A 22,090-nucleotide genomic window follows, 5' to 3' on the forward strand; every position below is an offset into this window, starting at 1 on the left:
TAATGGACATCTTAAGCCACTGTTTATAAGTGGTTAGAACAGCTGCAGTATTGGATACTGTTTGCACTTCATAGCTAATCACTAGTCATTTAAAACCCGTTTAGTTATAACTCCATTATAACTCCAGTTTTTCTGTTTTATCTAGATGACATTTCCCTTGTATCCGAGCAAGCTGTCTTAATGGAAGGAGTTGAAAAATGCATAACAGAGATCAACTGTAATGGAGTGATGCAAATGGCTACCTTCTCAGAGTCCATCAACCAAGTGTCAGTGAGACTGGAGGAAGACCTTCACAATGCCAATGATTGCAGCAGGCCCTCGCAGGAGGAGGAGGAAGAGGAGGAGAGCTGTACTTACAACCAAAGTAATGGTGGCCCAGAGGCCAGCATACAGGAAGCGTTAACAGACTCCTGCGAGCCCTTAATTTCGGAGGTTGCAGATTCAATGATATGCCAAGCAACTTCAAGCGACGGACAGTATTTTAGTGAACAGCAGATCAGCCATTTGCAAGAGAGCATCAGGGCAGAAATCCCTTCGGAGGATGAGAATGAGAATAATGAGTCATCTGAGAACAGCCAAGGTACAGGACATGGGTTCTGTATAAGCAATAAATTGTGCAATTTTGATGCAAACCGTGTTATGGAATATGCCACAATCATGTTGATATATTACCAACATTTCCTAAGCTTCCAAAGCATTTCTCACACATGATCATGATAATCTTACAGCAGCATTCCGTGTAAGGCATGCTAGTATTGTTTTTTTCCCCATATGAAGGGAGAGGCAGGGAGAAGCCAGATAATGACTTGTTTAAAGTCATCCAGCAAAGTCTGAGGTGAGATTAGACAAGGCATGAGTTGGCTTTAGTTTATTCTCTGTCCTTTATTGTGCTTCATTGTGAAGTGAAAACTTCTCTATTAGAGCTGGCCCTGGTTCTAAGAAAAGAAGAACTGTCAAGGTTCTTCCTTTCTCCATAACACACGGCCTCGGTCCAGTATACCTGTAGGAGCGTCTCCACCCCATCATTCTGCCCGGACGCTGAGGTCCAGCGCCGAGGGCCTTCTGGCGGTTCCCTCATTGCGAGAAGCAAAGCTACAGGGAACCAGGCAGAGGGCCTTCTCGGTAGTGGCGCCCACCCTGTGGAACGCCCTTCCAGCAGATGTCAAAGCAATAAACAACTACCTGACATTCAGAAGACATCTTAAGGCAGCCCTGTTCAGGGAAGTTTTTAACGTGTGATATTTTACTGTATTTTTGGTTTTTATGGAAGCCGCCCAGAGTGGCTGGGGAGGCCCAGCCAGATGGGCAGGGTATAAATAATAAATTATTATTATTATTATTATTATTATTATTATTATTATTATTATTATTATTATAACACACGGCTTGAAGATTCTAAAAGTTAAATAGTTAAAGTCAACCACAATTTGCCAGGTTTGGCAGAACTGACAAGCTGTGATTGATCACAAACAGAAGCAAGAGCTTCTGGTCTTCCACTTATAGTAGCACATGAGCTCAAGGCTTGTGTATTTCCTGTTGCATTAAGCCACGGTTTATAGTGACATCCAAACCAATTAATACTTGACTCCATACAAGGAGTGACTAGTACTCTAATAAACAATGATGCTTTTAGAATTTGTGTGGCAGATGGTGGGCCTGTCCATGTGGAGTTAACTGGCTGTTCTTTGTGCTGTGCCTAGGAAAATCGGCTGCTGGAAATTTCCTCCTTAATCCTCTTGAGCCTGGCAATGCAGATAAGCTCAAAGTGAAGATAGCTGATCTAGGAAATGCTTGCTGGGTGGTAAGTTTTAAAGCTCTTTCCATACTGTTACAGAAACTGCTGTCTCTTTGCAGTTAGCTCAGGTGAATGTAGCAAACATACCTCTGATATTTCCCCCCATTAATACTGTTTATTAAAAATTGGTTTCTTACACACAGACACCCATACAGACCCCCACATTGCCACCAAATAAGCAGGAAACCAAACAGTAGTGGTATTGAAAAATACGCTTACTACAATGAGAAGTGAGATCTAGCTTCAATGTAATATTGAGAGTTCATGTGACACGGTTGGATCAGTTTATTGCAGCAAGTTAGTTGGTGACCAGGGGGTCAATGTATGCAAGCAGTATTCTAAACTAATCTGTCCACTTCATCCAAGCCTGTACATAGCCTGATTATGTAAGTTGGCTTTTCTAATAATGGAAGGTTCCAAACTTGGTTCCACCGTTCCTCCAAAGTGAAGGGGGTGCTCTGGTTCCAATGCTGAGCAACTTTCAGCTTCACAGCCAGCAAAAGAAATAAACTCCTGATACAGAAGTTCACACATTTCCTCTGGAAAGATGGAGAGCAAGGCCCGCTGTGGCAAGGAAGGTACAATTTGTGATACATTAGCAGAGATTTCCTGTAATACCTGAGATCAAAAGGTCTGTATCACTGTGTATGAGCACCTCTTGTGCTAGTACATGTTGCACGATCAACAGGCATCCAGCATTCCATAGGGAGTGATCCAGTAATCCTCTGTTTGGTAGCAGTACAGATTCATCTCAACACATGTTTGAGACTGGACTCAATGATAGATAGAGTCAGGGGTTTTTTGCCACATTGATTTCCAAGGTGCATCTTCAAATTGAGTACCCAAGTTTGTCTCAGCCCCATATTAGAGCCACAAAAGTGACCGCAAGCCTTTGTTGATGCTGTATAGCATCCTAATTAGCACTGGGGTAGGCAGAAGGGAAGATGAGGGTGAGGGAGGGCAGACCAAGTAAAGGAATGAGACCAGATAATTGAGAGCTATATTACATCTTGCAGATCTGTCCTCTAATAGCAACACTAGGGGCTCAGTTGACATCATCTAGTGCCTATACCTCCCACCTCCATGGGACTCTCAAGAGTCTCCTCTATGGTGCTGGAGGAGACTCTTGAGAGTCCCATGGACTGCAAGAAGATCAAACCTCTCCATTCTTAAGGAAATCAGCCCTGAGTGCTCACTGGAAGGACAGATTCTGAAGCTGAGGCTCCAATACTTTGGTCACCTCATGAGAAGAGAAGACTCCCTGGAAAAGACCCTGATGTTGGGAAAGATTGAGGGCACAAGGAGAAGCGGACGACAGAGGACGAGATGGTTGGACAGTGATCTCGAAGCCACAAACATGAGTCTGACCAAACTGCAGGAGGCAGTGGAAGACAGGAGTGCCTGGCGTGCTCTGGTCCATGGGGTCACGAAGAGTCGGACACGACTAAACGACTAAACAACAACAGTGCCTATACATGCCTTTGAATTCACTGGGATTCATTTCTGAGATGTATTCATTCCCTAGTACATGTCTACTTGGTCTCTGGAATCTCCTTTGATCTCTCATCTTAAACCCACAGCATAAACATTTCACTGAGGACATTCAGACACGGCAATACCGATCCTTGGAAGTACTGATTGGAGCCGGTTATAGCACCCCAGCTGATATTTGGAGTACAGCCTGCATGGTAAGTTCAAGCACATTGTCTTAAATCTTTGAAGTGGTGTCAGTTGCAGAATTCTGCAGGAATTAAATTACTGTTAAATTGCAATAAGCTGATAGTACGTTTGAATCTGTTTTGTCTGCTGTTTTCTTGGTTTTGTTGTGTGTGTGTTTTGCATTTGTTATATCAGTACTGCCCTGAAATGAAATGAAGCGCGCTATTAGAAATTAAATGAAGCTTTTCATTTAATAGAAGCAAGCTTTTTACTTAAAAAAAAAATTACTATATTGCTAATATTCGGTAAGGCCTGCTTGTTTCAGATTTCATGGACAAAGTCATTTACAGGTCTACAGTCTAACCAGTTATATGTCTGTGTTCAGTATCAGCAATTTGGTGAGCAAGGCACTCTGGGATGTGGACCTTGTTTTGAATCAAAATTGCTTGACCAGAAGAACCCTGAAGTATTCATGATACTTGTCAGATGGTAAGGGTGGCTGCTCACAAGTAACCAGGCAGGACTCCGGCCTGTCTTTTACAGGTTTTATTTGGGTGCAAACTATTTACAGTGAAGAACCCCAAAGTTCATATCTGCCTCAATTGCTAGCAGAATCCGGGAGTGCCTGTTTCCTGGACCTCCTCCAGCATAAAAGCCTTGTTACGCCCAGACTTTTCCTTCCTTCTTTGCGCTTTAGACTTCTGCTCAGGGTGGGCTACGGAGGGGGCGTGCTTCCCTCCTGGATGGCTTTGCCAGAAGTGGTGCTGAGGCTCCCACCAGCGTCCTCTGGTCCTTTCACCTCTTCCCCACTGGAGGTGGGGTTTTCCTCATCACTGGAAGAGGAACTGCTTTGCAATATTTTTGGGGGCTCCCTGTAACACAACTGCCCCTCTGTTTCCCAACCCTGTTCTGATGGCAGTTCCCTGACATACTCTTTCAGCACCATAATTTAGAGTGGATTCCTTTTCTCTAGACACTAACGTGTGATTAGGATTGTGGTTTTTATACCAAATGACTGTATTCCCCCCCCAAAGACCCTGAAAGTTGCCTGACATTTCCTTGTTTAGGCCTTCGAACTGGCTACGGGTGACTATCTGTTTGAGCCTCACTCTGGAGAAGATTACTCAAGGGATGAAGGTGAGTACCTACTACTTCTAGTACTTTAAATTATTTCTGCACATAGTTCCTACGTAAGGGGGTTTGGAAGTTCTAGCTCTACAAAGCAAGACCTCAAAAAGAGATCTAGCCTCTTTATTCTGTTGAGAGCTTTTAATACTAGTCTGCTGGAGTCTACTGGTACATTACGCAGCTCATTTTCAATACCCGTCAGATTTAAAAACAGATTGTTTTAGGTTCCAGCGTGTTACTGTTAGTCATTTATTAAATAATCAGTGGTTTGTTTTTAACAGCATTAAGTTCCTTGAAATATTTTTAATAGAAAGGTAACACATAAAAAGAACTATTCCCAATGTAGAGATTTATGTCTGCCAGAATAGACTCATCCAACAGGCAGAGCAATAGAAAACAGAGGGGGGGGGGGGGGAGAACAGGACAAACACTCAAATCCAGCAGGGAAGAAGGTGGAAAGAGCACATTTTTCCTCCCCACTTGGTCAGCCTCCTCATGATTTTCTCTCTCATTGATCCTAACTGGATGAAAGCCATTGTGTGTTAATACTATTACATATTATTTCTTTCATGCCCTCTCCTGGGGAATACAGACCATATTGCATTAATCATAGAACTTCTGGGGAAAATACCTCGCAAGCTCATTGTGGCTGGAAAATACTCCAAGGAGTTCTTCACCAAAAAAGGTAAGGGGGAAATAATCTGAGGTTGAATGGCTGAGGGCTCCAGACCTGGGGTAGTTGGAATATCTAGTTTTTATTCTTTTGCTTGTTTGTTTTCTTCTATAATAACAAAGCGCCCGTTTACTTTGCTGATGCATATGAGCAATGGCAGAGAGGGTTACTCATTTGCTTATAATTATTTCTACTTTTCATTCATTGGAAACAAAGTCAGACTTCTTTAACCATTGGGGCCCCTTGGGCTGCTGGTCAGGAAGCTTCAGCCCACAGGCTGCATTAGGCCCACTGAGGTCCCATTTTGTCCCACAATGCCATTTGTCCTGCCCAAGTCCTGCCCACCTGACATTGTATGATAGCAGGTGTAGTGCAAGACTGGGATTTAGGCATTTTGGAAAGTGAGGAAGACAGAGAACATGGAATACCAGACTTCTCAAAAAAAAAAAAATCCCAGAGTCCGGACACTTCCTTAAAGTGTAGTCCATATTTGGTACAATTCTGCCTAGCTATCACTACTTCATACAGTCCATAATTTACAACTTGCCTTGCGCTGGGTGTTAAATTTGAAAGAGAAAAAATACTCCTTTTTCTATTGAGCAATATCATTTAGAAGGGAGCATTAGAATCCTGATACCTGTTCTGTTGGCCTTCCTGTTCATGTTCATGTGAGCCTTGTTAATCTTCCTGTCATTGTTCTCAGGTGATCTGAAGCACATCACCAAACTGAAGCCATGGGGCCTTTTTGAAGTTTTGGTGGAGAAATACGAGTGGTCCCAAGACGAGGCAGCTGCATTCACAGACTTCTTATTGCCTATGCTGGAACTGAACCCTGAGAAGAGAGCTACAGCAGCACAGTGTCTCAGGCACCCCTGGCTCAACTCCTAGATGTATTGGCCCTATAACTGGGTTTACAGCATAATATATACACACCTAGATGTCCCAGCTGCCCCTTCCCTCTCCTCCCAGGTCAATTATTTCCTTGTTGATTTTCAGAGTGAAGCTTCTCCTTGAGGGCTTTTGAGATTTTAGATAAATCTAACCGTTCATGTGAGTTTGTGTACTCGACTCAGTAGGGACTATTGTCAGCCAGTGGGCGTCCAATATGTTTTGCTGTGATTGGAGTTTGCCAAAGAGTTTTTACAGGAATGTGAAATGACCCCTGACTCTCTTCCTTACTCAAGTACTTAACCCTGAAGGTGTGGGGAAATCTCCATTGGGACACACTCCCTTAACTATATTGCCGTCATCCCAAGGGGGATGTGAAGAGCTGTGAATCCCTCCTTAGCTCACTGACTCTGGGAGTCATTTTCTTAGTGCACATCCAATTGCTGACAGTAAGAGGAGAAATGGCAGATGGCACCAAGGTGGTAGCTCCATGTGGAGCACTGAACTCGACTCGACTCATTCCTAAGGTGTCTGCTCTGCTGCTTGGGTAACTTTCTTTTTTTCTCGTTATTCTTTTCAGGAGTACTTTTCTCTAGTTTTAGACATTTAATCCTTTGAAACGACTTCTTTTGAACTGTATCTCTCTTTTTTTAGCACCATTTTTTTTGTCCCCTCCATGTTCACTTGGGTTTCTGAGTCCCGTGAAATAAGCTGCTCTCCAAAGCCGTAGCATGTGAACCCGAGTAAGTTTCACATGGAAAATAAAGGCAGCCGACATTGGTAGAGGTCACTGTCTCTTTACAAGTATGGCTCTATGCATTTGTTGGCTGCAGAGGGGCAGCCAGGTTGCCCAAGTTCAGTGCCCAACATGCAGCCCCAGGCAATATGGGGCTTGCCAACAGTGTACAGTGGCCCACAAGGCATTTGACAATGGCATGGTTTCTGCTACAAAAGCCAGGAGGTGATCCAGCCTGTGGCAGACCACTTTTTCCATAGGTCTCCCTTATGCCCCCAGGGGCCTTGTTGGCCTTGTGTGAAATTGTCTTTTTAGGAGAGAGCAGTTACGTTTTCAGGATATGTTCTTCCTTTTCAACAATAAGGAAAGGTAATATTGGGGGCTGTCTTTCCAACTGTACCCAGACTATCAATCACCCTATTTCCAAAGGTTAATGAATGTAATGATATATATACCCTGTTAACTGTCCAAGGTGCTGGACTCTAGAAATTCCCTTTCGAATAGAATTTCTTCCTATGTATTAACAGCAGAACAAATAATCTAGGGGAGCAGAGTAGTTTGAATCTTCCCCACCCACCCCTAGAGATGAAGTGTCAAATTCTGTTCTCCAGAATCATTACAGCCATTGTTGCTCAGCAGAGAACATACAACGCAAGCTTGTAAAACTCCTAGGAAAAGGGGTTAGTTGTGACTGACTCTTGTAGGCTTTTTATTTTATTAGAAAGATATGTAACTCTTGCTAGTTTTACAATGAGTGTCTCCTAGGTTTTCCCAGGTTTGTTTTTTTAAATCCCCAGCATCTTGCTCAAATGTAAGGTTTGGAGACTTCCCATGGACCAAATAGGCCTTTGAGATTGCAAAATTCTCCCAGGCTGGAAACTGCTGGAGGACTCAGAATTGAAGGCACTCTGAGGGACAATTCAATGCAAAAGCTACCAGCAGGAAAACACTCTTCTCGGTTGTTTTCTCTTGGCAGAAATCCCAGTTTATAGTCATCTTAAACCCTCGTTATCCTTTGCAAAAAAAATAATCTGGTGCAGTTTTATTTCACTTTATCTTAAATGGAAGTTTAACCATCATACCTCCTTCACTTTGGAATTTGGCTGCACTGTCATATTATACCTGACTGAGGCTTTTGCAAAATTTGTGCTGCATGTCCATTTAGGAGATCTTAAGCAATGTTCTCTTTGTACAATCTTAAGATGAAAAGGAAAAGGTTCCAATAGTTTTAAATGATACTCCTGTTATCTAAAGTATCATCCTCACCTCCAAGAAGCACTTCTTTGCTTGACTGTAAGGATCGAAATAGAATGTATAAATACATACTTTCTTTTTGAATACTGTGAAAACTTGCTGGCAGGGAGAATTGAATTTCCGGTGTCAATGCAACCTAGTTTGCATCAACATCTTGCCTACCTGAATGGAACAAAATGCTCCTAGGTGTGGGGGCTGAATCTCTTGGGTTTTGATATAGGTTCCCCTCCACCGAAGAAGGCTGCTGCCACCTCTTTTGCACTAAGAGAGAAGTTCTGGGATAATACAAGAGGTAGCTTGTCAGGATCGCCTACATATTTGGGGGCTCACATTGGATTCACTCAACTTCCAAATTGCCATAAAGTGCTCACTAACAGATTTGTACTTGTTTTGTCGTTCTAAAACCTGAAGGAAAAAAATACATTTTTATTCTTTCTATTGGGTGCATTGTCTTTTTTTCTTTGTAAATGCAGCAGCACAATAAACAGGTTATTAAATAATCCACAGGTACTTTTGATATGCTGTCTATATTCATCCACAGGTTTCGTACAGTAGAGCCTCTTATCTGAACAGGCTGTGAGACAGTGAGAAGCTTAAATTAAATCCAAGCACTTTTGTGTTATGGGGATATAGTGATCTAGTTGCATGGCTGCAGGGCAGGAAAAGGAAACAAAGAATATTGGTGGCTGATGAGTTCAGGAAATGGTGGTCTGCTTTTAGACTGCTGGAGAAAAGATGATGAAATTAATTCTTGAAAGCATAAACCACAATGCATAATTGATCAGGCATTTCATTATCATGGTCTAAGTTAAGATTTACATTACAATACTAGCAGTTTTTTTTAACTCTGTATCATCTTAATGCAATACTGGTCTCATTGCAGGAGGAGATGTTTGAATTGTCCCAGATAATTAACCATAAAGAGAAATCCAGTTAATACTCTTGGGTTTCAGAGTAGATCTGTTTAGCATAATCTTATCATTTGAGCTTATTTCTAATACGCTCTGTGCAGTGGACAGAGCATTCTGCAGAAATGCATTACCAACTACTAGCATGTTTTGCTTGTTCTGTAGTTCTTTTGGTATCTTAGTGGGATCTACAGAAATACAGAACAAGCAAAACATGCTAGTAGTTGGTAATGCATTTCTGGGTACCAGCATTACTGCATCTTGTTGGAACTGCTAATTTTTGCTGCAGATTTCTTTCATCTATGCTTTACGGAAAACCTCAGGCTACACTGAACATAAGAACAGAATAAAAGACCAAATTTGGAAAACTGCAAGCAACTGCACACCTAATGAGATATTCTCCATGGTCAGCACCTTTCCTTGATGCACAGCAAACTCATGACTTGGAAGGAAGTTTCACGATCACTCTGTAGTGCAGGATAGAAAGTCATTCTTCAAAGAAGGAAGTCTACTATCCTCCTGGGCATGCCTGTCATTGGGCCTCAGTTACTTTTGTGGCTTCCCACTCTGGCTTCATGTAAACAAAGGAGGGAACAGATTACTTCACATAGGCTGCTTGTTACTTATTATATGCCTGCATTGTCTCTTGATTGATTGGATCCCTCAGTTAAAAGAGAATGTCATGAATATGTTGATTCTTGCATAGCAGATCTTCAGTTAAAGTTAATTTGGGTATAGTTCTTGGCAAAGGCAAAGGTTTTGAGAATCTAGTAGGTGATCTTTCTGCAGAAAGATGGGTTAATTTTACAAAAGGAGTCCTCACTCCCCCCCCCCTTTGAGGTGCCTTTGGTTTTGTGTCATAGCACAATTGAATGTCTGCAGGCAATAAAAGTCTGGGAGCCTGTATCAAGCAGCCTTCTGGACTCCACCGTCATAGTTGGAATGTGTATGTCGCCCACTTCAATCAAGGTACACTTGAGGTTGTTTGTCTTCATTCATTTCCTTCTTCTGCAAGACAAAAAACACAACATTCAACAAATGGTGACCCTGAAAAGTATCCAGGCCTCATGACTAATATTTAAGGAGCCCTTGTTTCATGGCCCAAAAGAGTGTTATGATATGCACATGAGCCCACACTTACTCAGGGAGGGGAGAAGGTGTGTGATGTGCAGCTTGAACGTCTAGTACTAAATTGAAAGCCATCACTAGCCATGATTATATATGAAAAAAGGATGTCACTCCCTTTCTGTATTTGCAATTTGCGCTTGCAGTTAATGAGAACTGGCTCAATTTAGTACCCAATGTACCAATAAGGACTGCACTGGAAGTGTATCGGCTTCATCACAACTGACTAGACCTGAATTCTGTGGATGAGCAGGGCTTTGAAGGATGATGGGCAATGAGGAAAAGATAGATCATCTCTCCACAGGGCTATTGTGGTGCTGTTTAGTATCTAGCAAACATATATATTTAAGGGGCGAGTCATACCTACACCTGCTAGAAGCTTGCTTGGAGTTGTATACATAGGCTTGAGTTTTTGGCATTCATGCAGAAGCATTTGCATTACAGGCTGTTTTCCAGGGATATAGTTATGCAGAAGCCTTGACATGTGCACCCTTCAAGTAAGCCCCCTCTTTTAAATCCTTGGTTTCTCCCCGTACCATGGCACAAGGACTGAGCTCCCCACCACCACATGATGAAGCAACTATGCTCAAGTCAAGCAGGTGTGGTCAGTACCTGGATGGGAGGCAAGCTGGATACTATTTGCCAGCTGGAGTTTCACCATGGAAGAAAGGCTGGATATAAAGGTAATAATTGAAATAAACTCAAATTGCCCACTGCAGTTACTGTTCCTGCATGAGCACACATCTGGGTAAGCTATGCAGTTAAGCACAGCTCGGAACCACCATTCCTTCATCATATCCCATAGTCCTGGCACTTCTGAATGCATGCCTAATGCTATCCTACAAGGTACTAGGCGGGTGGAGGGTGGTGTCTGCCCTGAGAGATTCCATATACACAATAGGATCACCTTTATTATCCACTTGGAAGTCAGATGGAAGGAGATTGTCTTGCCGGTTGCCAAGCACAAATGCCAAGAAGGAGAGAATGAAGGCGTCCAGGATCCCAATGATGCAGAGGATGTATGCCCAGCGCACTGTGCACACCCCCAGTGTGTATTTGTCAGTCTTCTCGCCACACATACGTTTCACCTCAGGTGAGTCCCAGCCATCAGGGTAGAGCAGGCAGCCTATTGACAAGCCTGCACCTGCAGGGAAAGATGCTTTGCATTAATAAGATTTCCAAACAGATGACTGCAGGCATCTTGTCTCATTCAGGATGTTTGCATGGTGCAAGAAGGTTTTCGAACATAATCTTGGTTCCAGTAATGTCTCTCAAATCTCTCCCAGAAATTGTGGGATGGAGGGGGAAGAGAGGCTGAATGAAAAGAGAGCCAAACGACACAAAGGGAGTGATTTTGCTCAGTGTTGCATCAATGGTGTCACAAGGCAGAATCTCTTGCAAACTGCCACTCATCTCCACAGCATGGAGAAGGTCATTGCCATTCACCATCTTCCTTTGATGGGCACAGTTCTATGTTAGCTTAATGAATGTGTGGAAGCAATTTTCAGCACCAGGTCCTTCACTACAGAGTAACCACACCCCAACCTCATGCATCTAAGACTAGGAAGAAGGCTGCTAGATATGGATTATCATTGTAGTAGGCACCTTGTTTTTCTGGAATATAACATATATGCCTCATGCAATCTACTTTTTCTCTTAAGTGCACATGCATATAGTTTGCCTGTGACATCAGCATATTATATCTCGTACATTTAAGTGGTATGGTTGTAGCATCTCTAAAAAATAAGTCTTGTTGGAGTTTCTTTGCTGAGAGATGTACTTTTGCATCATTTCTTTGTTCCCTTGGCAACACTTCAGTTCCAGGATCTTGAATGCAAAATTACTTCCCTTGGGACCACTTGCATTATTTATGACAACTTTATTTAGATATCTGAGATAACACATTGCCACAGATAAACGCAGAAGAAGCTTTACACATTACAAAAGGGATCTGTGAATTGTTCTTCAGCAGTGCCTGGGGCCACATCCATCATAGGAAGCTGCAGTGTGAGGACCAAGTCCTCTGCAAGCACAGCAGCATCTTCACTGCTGAGTTGTGCCGCTGCAATAACTACAATCCCTTTTGTAATATAATCCTGTCTAATGAGGGATGCAGAATGGTGGTCGCAGTACATTCATGTGTTTTTAGAATACTGCACAGATATTCTAAACCAACGGGAGATCCCCAGATTCAAGATGTTACTGGCTTTATTTCACCTGTAGTAATTGTGTTAGGGCATTTTATCTACTCTACAGATATGGTTTAGCTAATCTGATGGACTGGTCAAGTTCTGCTCCTTAGAGAATCCAGTAATAGTAGCTCTGAAAAGAACTGTGGATTTTTCTTGGCACCTCGTCTAACATTGAATTACATTTATCTTTGGGGAAAACTATGAAAGGATTAAAACAGTAATATGCACTTGTGGTGTTCCTATTCCTTTTGAAATAGAATCCAAGAGCTGAATGGGACTGACAGTCAGCCTAGCTGGCCTGTAGCAAAGACAGACAAGCCACTAATGAGATATCTACAGATCATTAACCTCTCCTACAAGGAGAACAGAAGCTGCTAATGGAGCAAAAAGCTCAAGATGACTCATCCAAACAAACCAAGCTGTAAACAACCAAATAAGCCAGGATTACTGCATAAGTATGGAATGGGGTTCATTTATGTAGCATTGCTGTTCTGAATTAGACTTGTTTAAGTGCTTCTGTTGTCATGGAATCATTATTTGTATGTTAACACAAGCCCTTCTGGGCTGCACAAGCATTTTTCATCACTGGCAAGTGTGGTAGAAAAAGCATCCCGTAAAGCTCTGTTAATATCCATTGTGAATGTTCTTTCTGTGACATGCAGCAATTGATGCTCTAAAGCAGCCACATGGTCATAGTTACAGTACTTTGATATACTACTATACACCAGTGCATCAAGAGACAGTATAACCTCTGTTGCAGAGCATTCTTTCATGCCAGTAATAAATGTGCTGCCTTCTGTCTTCCTTGCTTACAGACACAATTGATCTCTGCCGCTAAGAATTGTGATAGCCTAGACTACAATGCCATAACATGATGGTGACAACTCTCTGGCACTGCTTTGTCCCTAGGATGGACTTTATAAAGAAAGAAAACTGATTAATTAGCTTCCCATAAGCTTCCTCTTCATTATAACCCGCATCCCTTCCTGTCTTAGATCATAGTTGGTGTTTCTGCTAGGACTTCTACTTAATGTGCCATGCACAGTTTGATTTGACCTTCTCTCCCAGATTACAGTGAAATGTATAAATGTTATCTTTCCAGAAAGCAGAGGTTCATTCTTCACACCCTGAGATCTCAGACAATTCTGTAAGTCTTTGGTAAATAAGTTCAGTGACCCTCCAGTTCAGAATAAATGGGTTCACTGGTCATGTATGGGATTAAGATACTAAACCGGTAAGATGAAGAGTCATACATTGTTTAAATATTCTCCTACAGTTATGCAAGTGGGTATCATAAAATAGATCAATGCTGCTATTTGGCATCTTTCTTGGCAGCCAATATGGCAACATGAAACATGAAATTTTGTACATGAAATAATTAAACACTCACATCCCCCTGCTTACCCATCCTTTTCTTTTGGTCACTGTGAGCCACTTGCGGGCCTTTTCAAGCCTCTGACTCCTAAGCTTTGGAGACAGCTGGAAACAGAGGCTTCCCTTATTATTCTTATTCTTATCATTAATTACATTTGTATACTGCCCTATACCCTCAGGTCTTGGGGCGGTTCACAGGATAAAATCAGAATATAAAACCACAAAATACAGTGTTGTTCATCATGGTTTATGCCACCAATGTCTCCCACCAAATATATCTTCCACCTGTTACTCTGCAGGTATTACTCTGCAGGTAATATAAGAAGGCTATCAACATTTCTCACTGGTATAAATATTTCAAAAGGTTTCAAGTGGCTTGATTATATGTCAACTTCTTCTGTCTGTAGAATTGCACAGACCTAGCAGGACTGAGTCTGGACAGCTAAAAGCTTCACCAAATCCTAGCTGTGCCTTCTCTTGGACATTGCCATAACTAGCAGGGCTTAATTAGGCAGTCGCTCTTATTCATTACGTAAACACCAGATTAAACAGGATAATCTACGGAGAGTAGAAAGTTGACTGTAGTCCACGAAAGCTTATGCCATAATGAATTTGTTTGTCTTTGAGGTGCCACAAGACTTCATCGTTTGCCCTGCAATAGACTGACCTGCCTACCCATCTGGAAATTTAAGACAAAAAGGTGTCTATGGAAGACTTCACATATTGCATATTTAAGTGTACGTTCAAAAATAAGAAAATATGAATTGTACAAGGATTCACTTGCCATCATATGAAGCATATAGGTGCACTGATCAGGGAGCAATGATTGGCTGCAGTGACAATTTAGGGTTTGCATCCATGTAATCTGGGCAACCACTTGTATAAGAAGTTGGAAATGCTTTATTTAAGGAACTCATATATACATCGCAAAACCAATTTCACTTACCATCTTATGTACTGGGAGCTTCAGCAGCAAATTTAATGTTCCAAAACCTGGTTTGTGTTGGTGCCAATGTAGTGTGAATCCAAAATGGCCACCGGCGGATTTGAATTATATCTACACAGGTGGCCTTTGGAAAACAGAGCCAAAGAGCTATGTTGTCCCCAAAATGATATTGCTTGGCCCTGAGGCTACTCCCATTAGCGCAGGTGTGTGACTCTTACAAGAGTGTCTTCCCCTCTCCCTCCAGGTCCCCTAAGCCCCACTCACATGCTGCCAGCTGCATCCAAGCGCACACCTTGAAGACAGTGGCTGCGTTGCAGAAGAAGAAGAGGCTGAAGCAGAAGATGCAGCCAATGATGAGGAAGGTTGAGATGCCCACAAAGAACATGGCCGTTTTGAAGGCACTTGAGGGGATGGTGCCAAAGTCCAGCGGGCTGCCCTTGCAGATGAGTTCCCCTGTAAGGGCATTGCCAATGCAGTAGGAGAAAAGGCCAAAGTAGCCAGCCTGTGGTGTGTCAATGCTGTCCCCGATCCAGTAGGGCTGGATGAAAGTCACCACCATGATCACAGCAAAGCAGAGGGTGAACAGGGCCCACAGGACCCCCATGGCTCGGGCATTCCTCACATAGTTGGTGTGGTAGATTTTTGCTGCCTCCTGGGCTGGGAGCATCTTCCCCATGGCGACTCCTAGGGTGGGTTGTTTCTTCTAGGAAACAGGTGGTAAGGGTCAGCACTGGACAGGGGTCCTAGGAGGTGAAAGTCAGACGCTCAGCAAGCTGGCTGCTTCCTTACGCCAGGAAATGGGAGGGGGAGCAGCGGGTAGATGCTCTGGAGCTGCGGAATTGGGGCTGCAGGCTCAGCTTCCCAATCCTAGACGGTACTTCAGGTCTCTGGGAAGTAGTTCTAGACTCAGAGACCCTTCCCGGTCTCCAGAATGCCTGTTAAGTTTCTGTTCTGATCTGCTCCCTGAGAGCCTGCGAGAGCCTGAAGGTTACTTAGCCGTGGCTCCTCCTCCTTCTTTTCCCGGATCTCCCGGTTTCTAAGCGGCGGCTGCTACATGCCCTTCAAAGGGAAGCTCCTCCCTGCTGTTGCTTCCCCCGGTTCTCTCTTCCGCGCTCTGCTTCAGCACCACGGACAGCGGCCGGCAGAGAAAGCCAAGGGGAGAGAAGGGAATGGAAGGCGAGTAGAGCGAGGGGGAAGGAGGCAGGCTGCAACAGCTGCGCACAGCACGAATATACACTAAATTGGACGAGGCGGGGATACAATCCGATCCGGGTGTAGGACGGGGACGAATGGCAGTTTTGAACATCTGTTTATGCCTTTGGCATCCAAGTGGGGACAGTGGTTTTCCAGGCTTTCATCAGCCACTTCCTCCAGGACTAACTGAAGCTTAGTAGGGTTTTATCAATGAATTGTTCATTATTTTCTTGATTGACCCATTATAATTCTGACTCCCTCAGAGACCAAGTGCTCATACCTGATGTAATGCAAAAGAATGCTAGCTGCTCTCTATTCACTATATAAAATACATTCATTTCAGTAGCCCCTGAATCACAACACTTCATATTCTGTGATTTGCGGAGGTGTTCTGCAAGGATGGAGACAACTTTCCAAGGTAGCTACATTTTTGTGTTTTTCAAGGTCTTTGGAATATTCAAGGGAAATGTAGTTGAAGCTTACGGTTAAAAGATGTTTTTATGAAAAAATCACAGCATTAGCTTAGCTTCTAAGACACTTTGTGTGTTAGACAGCTAAAGCTCCAGTATGCTCTCATTCTGCCATCTAGGTGAGTTTGTTTTCAGCAACTTTGCAGTGGCATGGATAATACAACTGTGGGTTGAGCAAGGAACAAGGTGAAGCAACCATAAAACCATATCTTCATTCCATCTTCATTCCATGCCATACCATTCCAAGGTTTGGAAGGGCAAGAAGCAAAGCAGAAAATGCCACCCCCTCACCACTGAACACCCACAGCACTCCCACCCACCTGCTCCTCCTCCATTACACACCTGCAGCCAGGCACCCACCTACGCAGCTGCCACCTGTTGTTAGCAGGGGGCGGTTAAGCACACAGAAGGGGGGGGGAGGTCAGCAAGCACAGGCCATGCTTCACGGAGGCTGGCTCTGCCACCGCTCCCATCTTTCCAGAGCCTGTCACCCCAAGGAAACTGCCTCATCTCACCTCATGGATCGGCCAACCCTGGTAGTGACCCACAGTTTCGTCCAGAATGATCCCACCCAAACTCATAACTATATATTATGTGTACCTGGTCCAATTCTCCTGTTCCTCCTCCCATGTGCCCCTGCACCTCCCCCAATCTGCTCTACAGAGTTGGGGGGAACCCAAAGCAGAGCTGGGGTGTGAAGCACAAGGGGCATACAGGGGAAGGTGGAAGAGGAAGTTCAGTTCAACAACTGGAAGCTTTCCTGCTTGAATTCCCCCTCTTAAAAATCAAATTGTCCCTCTGTGGGGCATGTGCCCCACATTGGGACCTGCAAGTCTAAACTGAAACTTACTTAACTGCTGAGAGCATTCAAAAAATCATCTCCCTGAACACCTGAGCCTGGCCTTGCAATCCAAAAAGTCCACACCTGTGCCCTGAGAAAGTTCCAGCAGACTGTATCTGTTACTGGACTCAAGGTGATTTCATATCTCAGGCTGTCTGAATAATAGCTCTGGGAAAGAGCAAGCCTTTCACACTTGCCTGCTGTTCCTTATGTTGGCAGTCCTGCTAGATATTCAAGAAGATGAAAGGGCCATGAAATGAGTAATAGTGAGCTTTTCTGTTGTTTTTACCCAGCAGCAAGTTATCCTTTCCTCTGGAAGTATAAGCCTTCCGTGAAAGGTAAGAAGGGAGGACCTGCCCTACCAGATTCATGCCTGGTGCGATTATATCTGCTATATCCAAACATCTGCACATGTGCTCCAGTTCTTTCTGAGAGTGTAAACATGCAGGAATAGGCAGCTGTCCCATGCAGTGATCAAACCTACAACCTTGGCATTAGCAGCACCATGTTCTAACCCCGTGGCTTTCAACCAGTGTGTCATGGTACCCTGGGGTGCCTTGAATGATGGTCAGGAGTGCCATGGGCAATACTGGCCCCTGGCCCTCTTTCTTTCCCTCCCTCCCTCTGATGCCCTCTCTCATCTGTGCTCCCCAAAGGCTTGCACAGCTGTTTGTTGCAGCAGCCATGGCTACAAGCTCCTCAGGCGAATGATGCCTCTGGCAGGGGGTGCTGTTGCTGGAGTAAGTAAGCAAGTGGGAAAGGGAGCCCAGCCAGCCACCAGCCCTCACTGTTGGGAATGGAGAGACAAGTTCCGGGCCCCTGAGGGGCAGTGTGAGGAAACACCTCTCTTTGGGGCTGGGCAGTTCAGAGACCAGGGGCGGCAGCAGCAGCTGCCCAAAGGACTCCCATGGAGAGGTGGCTGAGGGAACAGTCCACAATGGAGGGAGTTGTCAACTCTGCAGGCAAGGGGCTGCCAGCTCTGCAGGCAAGGGGTGACATAACTGGGCTCCTGAGCCCCACAGGGGTGCTTCAAAAAGAATGTAGTTGGTCAAGGGAGCCATGGACTCAAAAAGGTTGAAAACATCTGTTCTAACCAACAGAGCTATCGAGGCTGACTGCACATGATACTCTCCTGTGGCCTTGGCTGATTTTGACTGGCTTGTTTGTTTTTTTCTTTATTTTTAACACACACAGCATTTTCCATTACATGTACGCATATCTTTTGCAAGAAGGCACCCATGTGACTTTGAGGGTAGGCTTTATAAGTCTGAAACATGCCACGTTCTGGATTCTTGTCCTAGGTGCACCAGATCAAACCTTTGGCTTACTGCTAAGAAGCAATGAAGAGCCCTTGGGTTTTGTTGCTGCTGACACTTGCCTTGGCAGAGGCCTTTTCTAGCCAAAGAGGACTCATCTTGAATCTGGTAAGAGGTTACTGGGTACTCTTGCTGTACCCTTTCCAGAAGCATCCCTGATGCGAGGGATTTGCCATGTGTCTGCCTCTTGGGACCCTCTCTAGTATTGAAATTGCTACCCAGTCATGTAATTGGGAAAGACTTTTACGGGAGTTCTTCAGACACTTTGTTTGATTTATGCATATGATCCATTTCAGGATTCATTTCAGAAATGCTTTAGTTGCCCCAGTTCACTTTAGGAATAGGAGTATCAAACAAACACTTTGAGCGTTAGGGTACTCTAGGATATCAGCATAAAAACCAGGGCACACAAGGTACCTTCCTGCCTATATGGGAAGTTTCTTTTGTGAGGTTGAGGGATGATGACAACACAGTATCTCTAGTGGCAGCTTGGAAAGGACATGAGTGCGGCAGAATCAATTTTATGTTACTTAAATATAAGGTCCATAAGATTCCATGAAATCCTCTATTCAGGGACTATAGACCTGTGAGAACTGGGTTTGGCTTCAAGCTTTCGTATCACTCCCTTGGTTGGCTGGCTTTGTTCTCTGCTATGCTTTGGGAATGGATGGTGGTTCGTCTGGCCTTCATCTTCATGCTAAAGATAAAAGATAAAGGACTCCTGGACGGTTAAGTCCAGTTAAAGGCGCCTATGGGGTTGCGGCATTCATCTCGCTTTCAGGTCGAGGAAGCCGGCGTTTGTCCACAGACAGCTTTCTGGGTCATGTGGCCAGCATAACTAAATTGCTTCTGGCACAACAGAACACTGTAACAAGTGCCAGAGTGCATGGAAACACCATTTACCTTCCCACCACAGCAGTACCTATTTATCTACTTGCACTGGCATGCTTTTGAAGTGCTAGGTTGGCAGAAGCTGGGACAGAACAACGGGAGCTCTGTCATGGGGATTTGAACCACTGACCTTCTGATTGGCAAGCCCAAGAGACTCAGTGGTTTACACTACAGCGCCACCTGCGTCCATCTTCATGGGCATTTATCCTGTTGCTCACACCTTATCTAATCATGGTTACCTTATAGGAGAATGGAGAGCTATGTCTCAACAGTCTCCAATGCAAAAATGGATGCTGTCACAGAGGGAGTGGCCTAAGCCTGGCTCGTTGTGCAGACAAAGCAGCTGAGTTTCAGGAGTGCTCTCGGTGGGTAAGTGGCATTTCCTATTCCTTAGGAATGACTGGTGTTTCTTCTGGCCTTCATCTGCTTTGTTGGTGGCTTAAAAATGTCAGTGGAGATTCAGAAGAATGTCAGACAAGAAAGAAGAAACCAGCGGAGAGATGAATAGAGAGAAGTATTGTGCTCATAATGATGGGCTGGGAAGATTAAGCTAAGCAGCAGAACCAAGGATAGAGGAAATGAGTATAAGTGAAGGATGAAGCAAAAGAAGAGAGCCAGGGAAGGTAATTACAACTGTGAACCTGAGAGATACTTAGGAAAGTGAAGGAAGATGTAGTGGTATTGGATGAAGTAATGAATTTTGGAGATGGTGAGAAGCTGAAAAGATTTGTGTGAGAGAGTGAACATGAGAAGCAGCAGAATTGAATTAGGTTTTTTTTTAAAGTCATCTAGAAGAACCCATCACTCACTTTAAAGCAGCCTCATATATGTGGCAAATATTCTGAAGTGGGTATCAAATACAGTGAAAGGTGAGGAGTGCAGGATGATGTTCAAGCCTGGTCAGCTTAGCAGAATGAAGAAGACATTGTATACGTAGCTTTTCCTCTAGTCAAGATGTGAATTCTGATCTACATCTTTGTATCTCTTGCAGCACCTTACTGGGATATACTACAGGTGTCCCTGTGAAAATGGATTAAGCTGTGAGGTTGACAGGACAATTATCGGGACTATCACCAACACCGACTATGGCATTTGTGAGGACCCAGCAAGAAAATTAAAAGTTGAGGAAAAACATTAAAGATGCACTTGCTCTCCTATTCTCCTCTGTGATGATTATTCCTCAATGTAATTCCTACCTCTGTACATACATTGCAGTTTAATTGGCCACATGGTCCTTTCTGATGTCTCAGTGGAAGAAAGCAGCTGACACATGGGCACAGCACTCTGCATAAGGAACTCATTGGCAGAGTGAAGGAACGTAGCAAGCAGGTGCATGTGCATAGGACTCAGAGAGCAGAAACCAACATTTACAATATGAACACACACTCCTGTTCTCCTTCACACATCCATGCAGCAGTTATCATTGCCCAATATAATTCCAATGTCTGCACATATCTCACAAGTTTCTAAACTAATCCACACACCACCACAATTTGTTTAAGTGGAAAATACTTCTAAATATACCCCTCATCCAACCTGCTAAAAGCCCTTATCTAACACAGAGCAGACATACTTTCTCAAAACACCCATATACATCAGTTCAGCACAGCATATTCATATCCATATTCTCAAACCTCTTTTGTCCATTCACATGAACCACACCATTTGGTTGAAAATAATTTTATTACTTACTATACCCTTTAGATTGCATTCTTTGGTCTGGATCATGTACCCACTTTTAACCCAAATATGCATTTGAAGGCCCATTTCTTAATCTTTCACCATATACTTGCATGGTAATAATGCTCCTGTTGCAATCAACCTTGTACCAGGCCACAATCTACTAGTGTGTCCAATTTAGAACATGAACCACACTGATTTAGAAGCAACAACACTTTCAGCTACAAGCTTATTGGGGCCTATAAAGAAATTGTATTACACAGAGGGCCATCATTTAGCTGAACCAACACTAAAGAATTTTGTGGCCAAGATTGTGTCTCACCTTTTATGTGGTTCACCTATCTGGGTTACCATTGCAGGGAGGAACTTGATGCATGTCAAAATAAATTCCTGCATGTGATGTTGGCACTGCCACACAGTACACCTGGAGCACTACTAAGGACTGAATCGGGTCTTCCCTCTATAAAGGCTTGTTTTTGTACTGGGGGGAAATATCATTGCAGCCAGAACAACACATAACCCAAAGTTGTTTTTCAGATTTGCAGAAAAGGGAAGGCTGGCTAAAATCTTGTAGAGGTCTGATGCAGAGTCATTCAATCTCCCCAGAAGTAATACTGATATTGTGTTTGGCGAAGATGCAAAAAAGACCTTGAATATACAAAAAATTGTAAATCCACCACTTGGTACAGTAAAATTAAAAGAGACCACAAAAAGGGCTATGTACTTGCGAGAATTAACTCCCCCCCCCCCCCAGTAAGACATGCTTTCACCCAGCTCAGTTTTCAGACAATGCCTACTGAATATCTGGCTGGGAGATATACTAACAAATATGTAAAAGGGTGCCTTTGTATATGTGGATCATATATATATTGAGGATCTAGTACATTATATTTTATATTGCCTATTGTGTGGATTCACCCAGAGCTAAGTTTATCTCCCCTTTTCAGATCACCTTAGAAGGTCAACCAGATGATTTGAAAATTAAATGGTTGTTGGCAGAGGTTGATAAGTTCATCAGCT

At 43.6% G+C, this 22,090-nt stretch overlaps 3 protein-coding genes across 3 annotated transcripts in view; 2 read left to right on the forward strand and 1 right to left on the reverse strand.

Moving 5' to 3' along the window:
* The window catches only part of SRPK1 (SRSF protein kinase 1), a 35,341-nt gene extending 26,770 nt beyond the window's left edge, over nt 1-8,571 (forward strand). Inside the window, exons 11-16 of the mRNA XM_081914499.1 lie at nt 146-580; nt 1,701-1,801; nt 3,376-3,483; nt 4,522-4,591; nt 5,175-5,267; nt 5,959-8,571. Coding sequence (XP_081770625.1) covers nt 146-580; nt 1,701-1,801; nt 3,376-3,483; nt 4,522-4,591; nt 5,175-5,267; nt 5,959-6,143 — 992 coding nt within the window. The 3' untranslated portion in view covers nt 6,144-8,571. The remainder of the gene's footprint in view (nt 1-145; nt 581-1,700; nt 1,802-3,375; nt 3,484-4,521; nt 4,592-5,174; nt 5,268-5,958) is intronic.
* A 715-nt stretch (nt 8,572-9,286) lies between these two features.
* Nucleotides 9,287-15,715, reverse strand: LHFPL5 (LHFPL tetraspan subfamily member 5). Its single transcript, XM_081915942.1, has 3 exons — nt 14,943-15,715; nt 11,074-11,310; nt 9,287-10,049 (listed from the first exon to the last, which is right to left on the reverse strand). The coding sequence occupies exons 1-3, from the start codon at nt 15,352-15,354 to the stop codon at nt 10,033-10,035; spliced, it is 666 nt and encodes a 221-aa protein (XP_081772068.1). The 5' UTR covers nt 15,355-15,715; the 3' UTR covers nt 9,287-10,032.
* Nucleotides 15,716-15,798: 83 nt separating this feature from the next.
* Nucleotides 15,799-20,636, forward strand: CLPS (colipase). Its single transcript, XM_081915943.1, has 4 exons — nt 15,799-16,290; nt 18,485-18,607; nt 19,637-19,759; nt 20,382-20,636. The coding sequence occupies exons 2-4, from the start codon at nt 18,524-18,526 to the stop codon at nt 20,526-20,528; spliced, it is 354 nt and encodes a 117-aa protein (XP_081772069.1). The 5' UTR covers nt 15,799-16,290; nt 18,485-18,523; the 3' UTR covers nt 20,529-20,636.
* Nucleotides 20,637-22,090: the final 1,454 nt, after the last annotated feature.

Source organism: Podarcis melisellensis (assembly GCF_964234715.1).
Source record: "Podarcis melisellensis genome assembly, chromosome: 6".
Classification (NCBI taxonomy): domain Eukaryota; kingdom Metazoa; phylum Chordata; class Lepidosauria; order Squamata; family Lacertidae; genus Podarcis; species Podarcis melisellensis.

Excerpts from the sequence above, each read along its gene's own strand:
- LHFPL5 (XM_081915942.1), bottom strand. The coding sequence starts at position 15,354 with ATGGGGAAGATGCTCCCAGCCCAGGAGGCAGCAAAAATCTACCACACC. Across the intron at positions 11,311-14,942 it reads TTGGATGCAGCTGGCAGCAT|GTGCAGGCTTGTCAATAGGC; the intron begins GTGAGTGGGGCT and ends CTTTCCCTGCAG.
- CLPS (XM_081915943.1), top strand. The coding sequence starts at position 18,524 with ATGAAGAGCCCTTGGGTTTTGTTGCTGCTGACACTTGCCTTGGCAGAG. Across the intron at positions 18,608-19,636 it reads GAGGACTCATCTTGAATCTG|GAGAATGGAGAGCTATGTCT; the intron begins GTAAGAGGTTAC and ends GTTACCTTATAG. Across the intron at positions 19,760-20,381 it reads TTCAGGAGTGCTCTCGGTGG|CACCTTACTGGGATATACTA; the intron begins GTAAGTGGCATT and ends TATCTCTTGCAG.